The 12,719-nt window shown below is 35.0% G+C and overlaps 1 protein-coding gene across 1 annotated transcript; it reads right to left on the bottom strand.

The window, feature by feature from the left end:
* Positions 1-1,066: 1,066 nt before the first annotated feature.
* Positions 1,067-1,486, bottom strand: LOC124930096 (uncharacterized mitochondrial protein AtMg00810-like). Its single transcript, XM_047470457.1, has one exon. It carries the CDS (start codon positions 1,484-1,486, stop codon positions 1,067-1,069), a length of 420 nt encoding a protein of 139 aa, XP_047326413.1.
* Positions 1,487-12,719: the final 11,233 nt, after the last annotated feature.

Below are 12,719 nucleotides of genomic sequence, written 5' to 3'. Positions count from 1 at the left end.
CTTTAGAGAGAAGGTAGAGAAGAATATAGGGTTTTTCAAAAAAATCTCAAACATGGCGTGAAAAACCTTTTTGGCATTCAAGGCATCCTTAAATAGAATTTGAAAGGTCACATGTCCAAAAGACACAATTTGAAAATAAGCCGTCATTTAATTAAAGTGTTATCCCAAGAAACTCATAATTAAAACACGTCATTCTAATTTTTTTCATCAAAATCCATCATTAATTGAGAGGTGTGAAATAATTAAGCGTCATTTATATTATTCATATTTTTAACATTGAGAGACACGTGTCTTCAAGTTATTGAAATATGACTATTCAATTTCTGGGCTGGAAAAAGGACATGGACAGCTAATGAAATATTGGACAGCTGTCCCACTCGTCCGAAGACAAGGCGTCTAAATATGCATGTAGTTGGATGTCGTTTATGCCATCTGCATGACTTGAATCTAAGTAGGGTAGATGTCTTGTTCGGACGGCATCTAATCACACACGTCTACATACGTCTAACATGCATATCTTTGGACGGCGTCTAAACACACACGTCTACAAACATCTAACATGCATATGTTAGGAAGACGTCTAAACGCGAACGTCTACAAACATCTAACATGCTTAAACTACAAGTTGCTTTAGGAATAACATATCTGATACATGATATCTTTAGACGACTGATCTAATCAGTCCGATTGAGACATCCATCTACACACGTCGGTCCAGTCACTTTAATCAAAACATTTCCCCCTCAATTTGTGCATAGATAATTCAAATTAAATTAAATTTGGTCTACAAGACACAAAACATTTATAAAGTAAGAAAAAATAGTCTCGAGTAGTGGCTTCATGAACACGTCTGTCACTTGATGATCTATTGGGACAGACAAATATACTTCTAACTCACATGCTCCAAGATGAAATGGTGTTGAATATCGATATGATTCGTCCGAGAGTGCAACATCGGGTTGTATGTGATTGCTATTGCACTGGTGTTGTCACATAAAATTGGTGACTCGTCAATCTTGATGCCATAGTCCCTCAACTTTTGTTGAACCGACAAGAGTTGAGCACATCAACTACCTATAGAAAGGCACTCAGCCTCTGATGTAGACGTGACAATGGACGTCTGCTTCTTTCTGAACCAAGATAGAAGTCGATTAGCAAGGAACTGGCAAGTTCCATTGGTGCTCTTCCGGTCAATCTTGCAGACTGCATAATCTACATCAGTATTTATGATTAAATTGAATCTGGAATCTTTCGGATACCATAGTTCCACATATTGAGTTCCCTTTAAATACTTCATGATGCGCTTAGCAACAACATAGTGAGATTGTTTAAGGTTAGCCTGAAATCTTCCGTAGATGCCGACATCAAACATGATGTCTGGTTGGCTAGTTATTAAGTATAGCAAGGAATCGATGATCCCTCTATATGTAGTGATGTTGACACTCTGGACATCTTCATCATTGTCAAGCTTGCTGGAAGAGTTCATTGGAGTAGCTACTTTCAATTCCAAACTTCTTTAGCAGCTCCGTGGTGTACTTGGATTGGTTGATAAATATGCCATCTTCAAGTTGACGAACTTGAAGACCAAAGAAGAATGTCAATTCTCCCATCACACTCCTCTTGAATCTATCATGCATCAACTTAGAAAATTTCTCACAAATTTGGGTTTAATTGACCAATATGATATCATCAAAATATATTTGAACAAGTAATATATGAGAATCCTTTTGAAATCTAAACAAAGTTTTATCTAAGCTAATGACAAAATCATGATTAAATAAGAATTTTGTTAAAGTGTCATACCAAGCTCTAAGAGTTTGCTTAAGACAATATAAAGCTTTGTCAAGTTTAAAAACATGATTAGGCAGGGAGTTAACTTGAAAGCCAGGAAGTTGTTCAACATACACATCCTCATTTAAAATTCCATTAAAAATGCACTTTTTACATCCATTTAATAAATTTTAATATTTTTAAAGGATGCACAAGCTAGGAAGATTCTGATTGCTTCAAGTCTAGCAATAGAGACGAATGACTCCTTAAAGTCAATTCCTTCCTCCTGCCTATAACCTTAACCAACCAATCGGATTTTGGTGCTCACAGCCAAGCTATTTTCACTAAGCTTGTTTCGAAAAACCCATCTAGTACCAGTAACTGATTGATTAGTCAGTCTTGGAGTTAGATGCCACACTTTATTTCTTTCAAATTGATTCAGTTTTTCTTGCATAGCATTGATCCAATATGAATCTATCGACTTTCTTTGGATCAATTTGAGAAATAAAGGATGAGTTTGCAATTTCATCCAATAATTGACGTCTGGTCTTGAGAGGAGTATTAGGATTACCAATTATTAATTCAGGTACATGATTCTTGTTCCATTTGAGGCTTAGTTCTAGAGGATCAGACGACTGATTAGACGACCCTACGACATCTGAACTATCAACCGTCTGCCGACATGTCTAGACGTTTGGTTGAATATCAACCGGATCAGCCATCTGATCAGATGTGTTATTCCTTTCGACCGGAGCTTCATCATCACTATCAGATTGAAGATTGATCGCTTCTAATCTGTTAGTAATTTCAATGATCTCGTTAGAGTTACTTTCAATAGACTTGTTAAAAATGACATGGAGAGATTCTAGAGTTCGTTCATTGTACACTCTATAAGCCTTAATAACTGATGAATAGCTTAACATAATTCCAGCATCAGCCTTAGCATCAAAGGCAGCCAAATGATTTTTCCCATTGTTATGGATAAAATACTTACATCCAAAAATACAAAAGTATGAAACTATAGGAGCTCTTTTAAAAAATATTTCGTAAGGTATTTTATTAAAACGTTTATTAATCATTGACTAGTTTTGCATATAACATATTGTGTTTATGGCCTCTACCCAAAATCTTTAAGAAGCATTTGAGTCAGCTAGCATAGATCTCGTTGCTTCCTTTAGTGTTATGTTTCTCCTTCCAGTAACATCGTTTTACTATGGAGTTCAGGCACTATACAACTCGTGTCTAATACCAGCCTCCTCAATGTAAGAACACATGCGTTTGTTGATTGAACTTGATTCCTTGATCACTCCTAATATTGATGATACTTAAAGATTTTTCATTTTGAAGTCTTCTAAGGATCTTAATTAAAAACTCAACAGTTTAATCTTTAGAAGGTAAAAATATAACCCAAGTAAATCTTGAAAAATCATCAATCATGACAAGGGAGTATCTCTTTCCTCTCAAACTTTTTACTTGAATTGGACCAAACAGATCCATGTGCAATAGTTCTAGGCAACGGTCGGATCGAGAATTCCCTTTACTTTTAAAAGTTAATCTAACATGTTTGCCCATCTGGCAAGTAGGACAGACCTTGTCTTTTGAAAATCTTAATTTTGGCATTCCAAAAACTAAGTCATTTGAATAGATGTTGTCAATGACTTTAAAGTTAAGATGGTTTAATCTTTTATTCCATAACCAATTTTGATCATTTTTGGCTACCATGCATAAAGGATCAGATGTTTTATTTTTCTAATGTATTTTATAAGAGTTACCTACTCTACTTCCAGTCAGTAGGGTGTTATCCTACTAATCTTAACTAGGCAGACATGTTTTTGAAAATTAACAGTATAGCCATTATCACACAAATGGCTTATACTGATCAAATTATAACATAGGTTTTCGACTAGTAGCACATCATTGATGGTGAAGTTACCATGTATAATCTTACCCTTACCCACGGTCTTACCCTTGTTGTTGTCACCAAAGGTAATTTTAGGTCTAGTGCACTTTATCACTTCAGTTAGTAGCCGTCTATCTCTGGTCATGTGTCTAGAACATCCAATGTCTAGATACTAAACTGATTCATTTAGGCAGCTGACCTATTGTACCTGCAAAAACACATATTTACAAATTTTTGGTACCCATATTTAATTGGGTCCACAGTTGAGAAGTCCTTTGGGAATCCATATTTGGGTTATTTTGATGGATTTCCCATATTGTGTTGTGAGTAGTGCGTATGATTTATGGTTGGTTGACGTCTTTCTGCCAACAGTTGATCCGTTAACTTTAAAGGATGGTTTTTGTCTAAAATTCCTTGACCTTTTTTCAGGTTGTGGTTTTTCAGACTTACTAACTACCCCTTATTGGGCTTCAGTCAGTTTTCAGTTGGCTTCACATAAATGATTTCATCCTTTGAAGTTAGATACTTACAGCTTGGATCAGTTCCTTTATCATTTAAACTACCCCTGACAAAGCTTATTATCTTAACCTTATCTTTCATCGGGTTTAACTTTTCACAAGACTTGTCTGAGCTGGCATTGTCTAATCCTAAACCGGATTTGCATCCGGAAGGCCTCAACAAACTGATCTGTTGTATAACTGCATCTCCAGACCATGTCTAGGAACTGACCACATATGTTAGACATTGGTTTTCTGACGAAAGAGTTATAATCTTTTCTTTGAGCTTCTCATTCTCAGATGAGAGCTCAATCATTTTGTTTTCAATATCTTTTGGTTCAAAAATTTGAGATGAAGAGGAGTTATTAGTTTCATATTTCAATCTAATATCATTGAAAGAGTCTGAAAACTTCTTATAATCAATGACAATATCATTAAGTGAAGCAATTAAGTCATCTATTGTAAATTCTTCAGAATATAAGTCAAATACCTCATATTTATCCTCTACAATTAAGCATGTAACGTCTTCATCATCGTTGTCGTTGGATGATGAATCATCTGAGTCGCTTTGGGCCCATTTGTCTTTTCTATCAGCAGCCATAAGAGCCTTCATCTCTTTCTTGTTCTTTTTCTCATCTTTCTTCTTCTCATCACGCTTCGGCTTTCTACATTCAGTCTTCAAGTCTCCTAGTTTATCACAGTTAAAACACTTCAAGTTAGCCTTGTAATCACTCTTAACAATATTATTATTATTTGAAGAGCATGAGTTAGGATTTCTCTTCTTCATGAACGTCTAAAGGAGTTAGATGGCGTCTAATTGTGCTTTCCTTTAGACCATGTCTAAAGGAGTTAGATGACGTCTATTGCGCTTCCTCTTTAGACCACGTCTAAGAAGGTTATACGACGTCTAACTGTGCTTCCCTTCCATGTCTAAAGGAGTTAGATGACGTCTAATTGTGTTTTCCTTTAGACCACGTTTAAAGAAATTAAAAGACGTCTAAATGTGCTTCCCTTTAGACCACGTCTAAAGGAGTTAGATGACGTCTAATTGTTTTTTCCTTTATTCCACGTCTAAAGGAGTTACACTTCACGTCTAATTGTGCTTCCTCTTTAGACCGTGTCTAAGAAGGTTGGATGACGTCTAACTGCGCTTTCATTTAGACCACGTCTAAAGGAGTTAGATGACGTCTAACCACGCTTTCCTTTAGACCACGTCTAAAGGAGTTCTACGACGTCTAACCGTGCTTTCCTTAAAACGACGTCTAAATAAGCATACTCTTTTAGGTCTGTACCTACATGAGGTAAATTACCCAACTTAGTTTTATTCAAAGCACATCACCAAGATTATGTTATACATATTCTCTTAGGTTAATTAATTATTTCTTTCTTAATTAACTTTATATTTTAATTAATTTAATTTAATCTAACAGTCTTCTAGTTAGCAATCAAGTTTGATTAATATACTAGACCGTACAAAATTATTTTAATTTTAGGGTTATTAAAATGAGGTTTATATAGAATTCTCTTTTTAGATAAAGTTTAGAGAAAAATATTCTCGTTTAGAAAAACGTGTGTCCAAACTTTATCACAATAAGTACCTACTTTGTAAACCCGAACTATACTGCCAATAGAGGGAAAATAACCTAAAAGTAGTGTATTTTAACTCTACTTTTCTTACTTAATATTGTATTCTTGAGAATCAATATATGATGTCTCATATAGAGATTCATGCGAAGTATATTTAAAGGAATAATGCATGCAAACATAACATCAAAGAATTCAAAGTGTAAATTGGATTGATGAACTAGTTGTGTTCCAATTCTATGAAGAATTATAACAAGCTACTCTTCAACAATTATTTTTGCATGTAGATACTCTATGAATAGTTGTAAGGTTGTGTCTCTCATAATTCTACATTTTCACGAATTTGAGACGCACCTCTTGTACAATCTACAAGGACAATTAATAATAAAATTATGACCATTGGTCAATATTACAATTTATGTTTCGTTGACTAGCTAGTTGTGATAACTTAGGAATTATATCGATGACAAAGGCTAAGGCTGAGTCATACTAATCGGAATTCACACTAAAATGGGATTTTGGTTAAAGTTGTAAATGTTTCATTTATTCTAAAGTAATGAAATCCTACATGTGATCACACAATTAAAATGTAAATCTCCTCATGACCCTGAGATTTCACGTTTCAGAAAACAATGAAGATCTGCAAGGTAAAGGACAACGAAGAACTACTGATAACATTGAGTTCTTACATAAAGAAATGATGGGGGTACTGATCAAAAAACCAATGTTTCATCGTTATAATGATGAAAGATTTCTTGTGATTACACAATTTGAAATCGTAAAAACCTACTCATGATCTTAAGGTTTCATATTTCATAAAATAATGAAGACCTGTTAGTTATACCAAGTCTTTAACCAAAAGATAGTGAAGAATTACTAGCGACATTGCATTCTCACATCAACGAGATAATGAGGAACTGCTGACAACACTGAGTTCTCATGTGGACAAGATAATATGAAACTCCTAGAACCATTGAGTTCTCGCATCAATAAGATAGAGAGAAACTACTAATGATACTAAGTTCTCACATTAACAAGATAACGAGGAAATGATGGCGACACTAAGTTCTCACGTCAACAAGATAGTGAGGAACTTCTGACAACACTAAGTTCTCACGTCAAAAAGATAATGACGAACTACTAGTAACGCTGAGTTCTCACATCAATAAGATAGCGAGGAACTGCTGGCTACACTGAGTCCTCACATCAATAAGATAACGAAAAATTGTTGAAAACACTAAGTTCTCACATCAACAAGATAATGAAGAACTAATGATGAATTGGAATACATGATTGCAGGAATACCCATCATATGATATCCATGATTGAAACAAATTATATTTCATCCATCTCGAAAAAGATTAATGAAGTCTAAATAACACATAATGATCTTTTTCCCATAATATCCTTTAAACCTTCAAAAGGCTTGCCTTTAATTTAATGAATAATATGAAGACCAATTTAGCACACATCACCTAAAATCCCGATCTAACAGATGACCTAGAAAAGCGAGCTAGTTGCATTTCTTTAATTGAATGACGACCCACGTTCCGACATCAGATTATGAATGAGTGATCCGCAAGATATTAGGCTTTCAACAACCTAGGTTTTCCACTGTAAATATTTTGAGAGAAGTTCTAGATTGATGTATCAAGAATACCATCACAAAATTACAAAATACCCATATTATGAGTTAGGATAATGATGTGGTACAATCGAAATTTATTTTCCCCAAATAAACTGACAAAAGATCATAGTGCATAATGATATATTCTAGTATGAACCAACACATTAGAACAAAGTCCTTTTATCTTTATCTAATTCAACGCTAGTATGCTTTTAAAACAAATTCTCCTAGTATGAACTAGGGCGTTTTGATTTCGTGATGCGTGAATTCTTGACTAACCTAGGGTCGAAGGAATAAAATGCATTGCTAGATCAAAAGGTACGATCAATAAATGCATTTTTCGAAAAATTGCCTATAGTATGAACTAGGGCTTTTCAATTTTCCAATATGTGCAAAGCATGCCTAACTCGAAGTCGTAATATTTGTATGCATTTTTCTAGCTCAAAATCTATGAACATTGAACGCTTGTTTCGAAAATAAAATGCCCCTAACTAGGGTGCTTTAATTTCACAATTGCATCGTAAGTAAAGAGATATTGATCTCGTCGTTACATGTTTAGTTGCGGATCGAAACATCTTCACATTCGAGAAATTATTAAGAGTTCTAAAGTATCTTAGAGGAGTTTGATTTCAACTCATTATTTCCTTGTCGTAGAAAAAGGTTTTGTAAAGAAAGTTCCTAATCGTATGCAAGCAATCGTTTTGAAAGGGTCATAAGACAACCACATTTTTGGCTCATAATGGGGTTTTATTTCCCCTTTTTATAGAACCACCTTTGGGCCAAGTATTTTGTAGTTTCATTTGCTCTTAACATGTTACTATTTCATTTTTTAGACAGAAATCTTTTAGAACTCTTGATTCGAGCTTATACCTGGGGTATATCTGATAATTAGTACACCTAACAATATTTCCGAGCGACTTATTAAATATCTCAACCTCAGGGAGTATCTTATAAAACTGTGAGTGTATCTTATAGAATTAGTATGCCTAGCAAAACTGCCCATCGGTAATTTCAATGCATCAACCAACACAAAATAATGTGCGATGACCGGGGTGTATCTGACAAAACTTCTACGCCTACCAAAATTGCCCAATAATGCATTCAGTACCCCAACTAACACATAAGTATCCCTTATATTTATTACCTAGTGTCAATTTCAATATCTCAAACTCTAGATAAATATTTTGCTCACTTATTTATCTAGAGTTCTAAATCAATCTCTCTTTTTCTTTCAGATATTTTTTAAGAATCCAGACGATTCTTCTATTCACTCCACTTGAGGTTTAGGCTTATATCTTGATGAACATCAACGCAACTAAAATGATTTTAGAATTGTAAGATACTTAGAGGAAACCAAAAAGGAATGCCTCTCTATGCGTGTTTGGGGAAGAAGTTTTTTAGTTTTTCCTCCAAAACAGACATTGTTTGAGATATGGTCTCAAAGACTACTTAATTCATAATATCTTTGTTAGTTTTGCCAAAAAATATCACAATCTTCTTTACACCATTGATACAATAGTTTTAAATGATTTTTAATCAAATCTATTTGATAGGCTTTCTACCTATCCTCATGGAAGATGAATCATGTCCAAATGTAGTTCAATTTCTTATCTTTCAAAACCGAAGCAATGGTTTGAAATCATAGACCTAATTAGCACGACACTCAAGAGTTTTTTTGAAATGAACTCTAACATCTTAACCCTAACAACATGTTGAAGAGTTTAAAAGATTTCGGAATGATCCTTAGATGAAAATCATGACTCATGTAATTATATACCATGCATTCTTGATCAAATAAAAATGCATGTGTTAAAAATCGTGTTCATACAATCTATTGGAAAAATGTCCCTAGTATAAACTAAGGGTTCAAAGTTTCATTCCCGTGAAAGAAAGATTTTCATAGAAGGGACTGAACCTACTAGGAGGCTACATATATATCCTTGTAAATGGGGAATCAAGTCCACATGTATTTAATTTTACAAATCGAAGTCAAACTGTTAAAGATAGAATACCTTAGCGCAAGTTAAGGGTTTAAAATAATTTTTGAACCTTTGATCTTAGTATTACGCTAAAGAGTTTCTGCATAAGAACTAAAAAGAAGTTACCTTAGCGTGGAAGATAAAGGATTTGTATCTACATTTTCAAAAATACCCATGACTTGAATTAAATAAAAATTCTAAATGTCGCATCACAGAGAAAACCTTAGCAATTGGGCTAGAAGATTTTGAGATAGAAAATTGATGTATTTTTCCGAAAACTGCCCCTAGAAAGGACTAAAGAGTTTGGCGATTGATCGGAAATATCCTTAAAGTAAAAACTAAAAGATACATCGAATGTTGTTAAAACAACTGCTACTATTATTAATTAGAGGTCTTAATAAGTTCAATGAGTGGCTTTTCAGAACAAACATTGATTCAAAAAATTCCCAACCCTAGATTATTCTTGTTTTAGACGTAGTACTTCTTGAGTGCGTCAAGATTGTAAGTAGTAGAGAATTCGTCATCATCGATAGATGATAGGCGAATAATACCTCTAGAGAAAACTTGTCTGATGACATATGGTCCTTCCCACTATGGTTGAAATTTTCCTATAGGATCTTGATGTTTTATAATTTTACGAAGAACAAGGTCTTTAATAATCAAATATTTAGGATTAACCTTCTTGTTACAAGCAATATGCTTCGTTGGTAGGATTGAGTTTTGCATAAAGCGTCAAGCCTTTTATCCTCTTTGAGGGATAATTGATCAAATCGAGATATTAGCTAGTCTTCTTCAATTTCATAGCTTTCGAGGAATACCCTAAGAGTACATAGCTCGATGTCAATGGGTTGAACAACATCCATATAATATACATATGAATAATATGTTTTACGTGTAGAGGTCTGAGTGGTAGTACAATAACCCTATAAAGCATAAACTAGAGTTTCATACCAATTCTAATATGTTTGGGTTGCCTTTTTAAGAATGGTGATCACGTTCTTATTTTCAGCTTCGACCACTCCATTGGTCTCAGGTCTATAATGCGAAGAGTTGTGATGTTCAATATTCAATTAAGTGAGAAATTTGTGCGCTTTGACTTGAAAGTATCGGCCATTATCATAGATCATCGAATGTGGAACCATATATCAACTAATGATACTATTTCGGATAAACTTGTCCACGTGAGAGAATTTAAGAACATTGAAAGAAACAACTTCTACCGACTTGGTAAAGTAATCGATGATGATGAGAATGAATTCTTGACCGTTGGAAACATGGAGATGGATCATTCCGATGATATCAATCGCCCAAATTGAAAATGGCCAAGGCAAAGTCATGTTATATAATAGACATGTAGGAGTATGCTTTAGATTAAAATAAATCTTATATTCATGGCATTTCTTAATAAATACAATGCAATCTTATTCCGGATTATGCCAGTAGTATCCAAAGTGAAAAATCTTTCTAGAAAGTGCCATGCCATTCATTTGTGGCCCGCAATTTTTCACATAGACATCTTCCATGGAAAACCTTTCAAATTGGCGAAAACCTCGTCTTTTCTTCTTTTAGAAATGTGAAGGATATCTCCTTTCTCAATGTAAACCATAATAGGTTCGAACCATGGTTTAACACTACTTTGGCATTAATGATGGTTGGCTTCTCGTAAATCTTGTTATTCCTATACAAAATCATGAGAGGTTTGAATTTGATTCCTTTAGGAATTTGCGTCATGGTCGCGAATGTGGCAACAATATCAACGAATCTATTTTGGCTCATGTGAGTGTGTATGAAAGTAATATTCTCAAGTTTGAGTACGAGTCGAAGGATAAAGTTATACCATCCTTCATGCGTTCTAAAAAAGAATGTTATTTGCATGGATTGATGGTTTTAATAACACGTTTGAATTTTAATCCTCAGTTTTGTATGAAGCTGTTAGGGTCTAAAATCAAGGCCTCGGTCCTAGAATAAATTCCAGCAACCTTTCTCGGCACCCGGTCTCGGTCTTAGTGGGCACATGGGCCAGATTTCTGTTTTGTTGTATTATTATTTTGTTTTGCTTTCTTTTTCTACTTTACAAACTGAATTATGTTATTTTCTAGTTATTGTTGTAACCGAATATTTTGGGGCAAGACATCACCTATATAAGGCTGATCTTTCTTCCCCAAGGACCCATGAATAGAATAATGAAGATATGAACTTCTGTCATATTCATCTATTATTATTTACTATGGACTATTTGGTATAGACCAACAGTATTTCTCTTCGCACCCTTGATTCTTCTATTCCCTCCCCCCAAATTCTCTATTGAAAACCTTCTGCTGCCCTTTGATTGTAGAATTTCACCGGTCTTATAGATCAAGAACGTGATTCTTGAACCCAAAACACACCTTACGAAACAAGTCGTAACATTCTTGGTATCAGAGCAAGACGATTCTCAAATGAAAGAAACCAGATAGCAGCAAAGATGGATGATCTTAAGACCCTACTCGAAGGGCTAACCCATCAATATGCCTCCATGAATGCTGCCCTGCAACAAAATATGACCGAACAAGCTGCCTTGCACAATGCTTTTCTGCCAAATATGAACAGAAGGTATCCTGCTGGAAAAAGTTTGACAGCCATTGAAAAAGGTGCGTTTAATAATGGCCAAGATCTCGGCACCCGACCCTATAATATTGCTTCTTGCTATCTTCCTCCAACTCGGCTCACAAATGTTAATATTCCTGAATTTGATGGGACTGATTTGGAGCGCTGGCTCTTATTTGCCGAGCAAATCTTTAGAGAAGGCAAGACGAATGATGCCACAAAGCTAGACATTGTCCGCACTCATTTCTCAAAAGAGGCAAGAACGTGGCATGAATCATATTTGCAGAATCACAACCATAGGGAAGCATTGACGTGGCATAAATTCAAGAAAGATCTCTTGCTGCGATTCGGTCGCAGGCCCTTGTACAATGCCAAACTGTCGCTGCTGCCTAAACCATGCATTATTAACACGGTCCGGCCGAACACAAAATGGGAGCCCAATCATAGGTGCAAATCCATATTGTTCATGGCCCCGGCTAATCAGCAAGAAGTTCAAGAACTCGTTCAAGAACCCGTCCAAGAATCAGATTTTCATGACCCACCTTTGATTCTTGAGACAAGGGTCGAACGTGTCATTATCTTGCACACTTTCTCGGTCCAGCAAGGTGCCCCTCGGTCGCGGGTCAACATAATACAAGGCAGCCAGCTAGAAAAGGCATTGGAAAATCATAATGTTGCTGCCACGGTACAAATAAAGAGCAAAAACGAATGCCAAACTGTTTCACTTGTTTTGGAAGACGTTCCTGAAAATTTTCAAAAAATAATCAAAGGGCTAA

This window comes from Impatiens glandulifera, chromosome 3 (genome assembly GCF_907164915.1).
Source record: "Impatiens glandulifera chromosome 3, dImpGla2.1, whole genome shotgun sequence".
In the NCBI taxonomy this organism is placed as follows: Eukaryota; Viridiplantae; Streptophyta; class Magnoliopsida; order Ericales; family Balsaminaceae; genus Impatiens; species Impatiens glandulifera.
Note: the sequence above shows the minus strand (reverse complement) of the source record. Positions and strands in the feature narration are given on the sequence as shown.

Coding starts and splice junctions, on each gene's coding strand:
- LOC124930096 (XM_047470457.1), bottom strand. CDS start 1,486: ATGAACTCTTCCAGCAAGCTTGACAATGATGAAGATGTCCAGAGTGTC.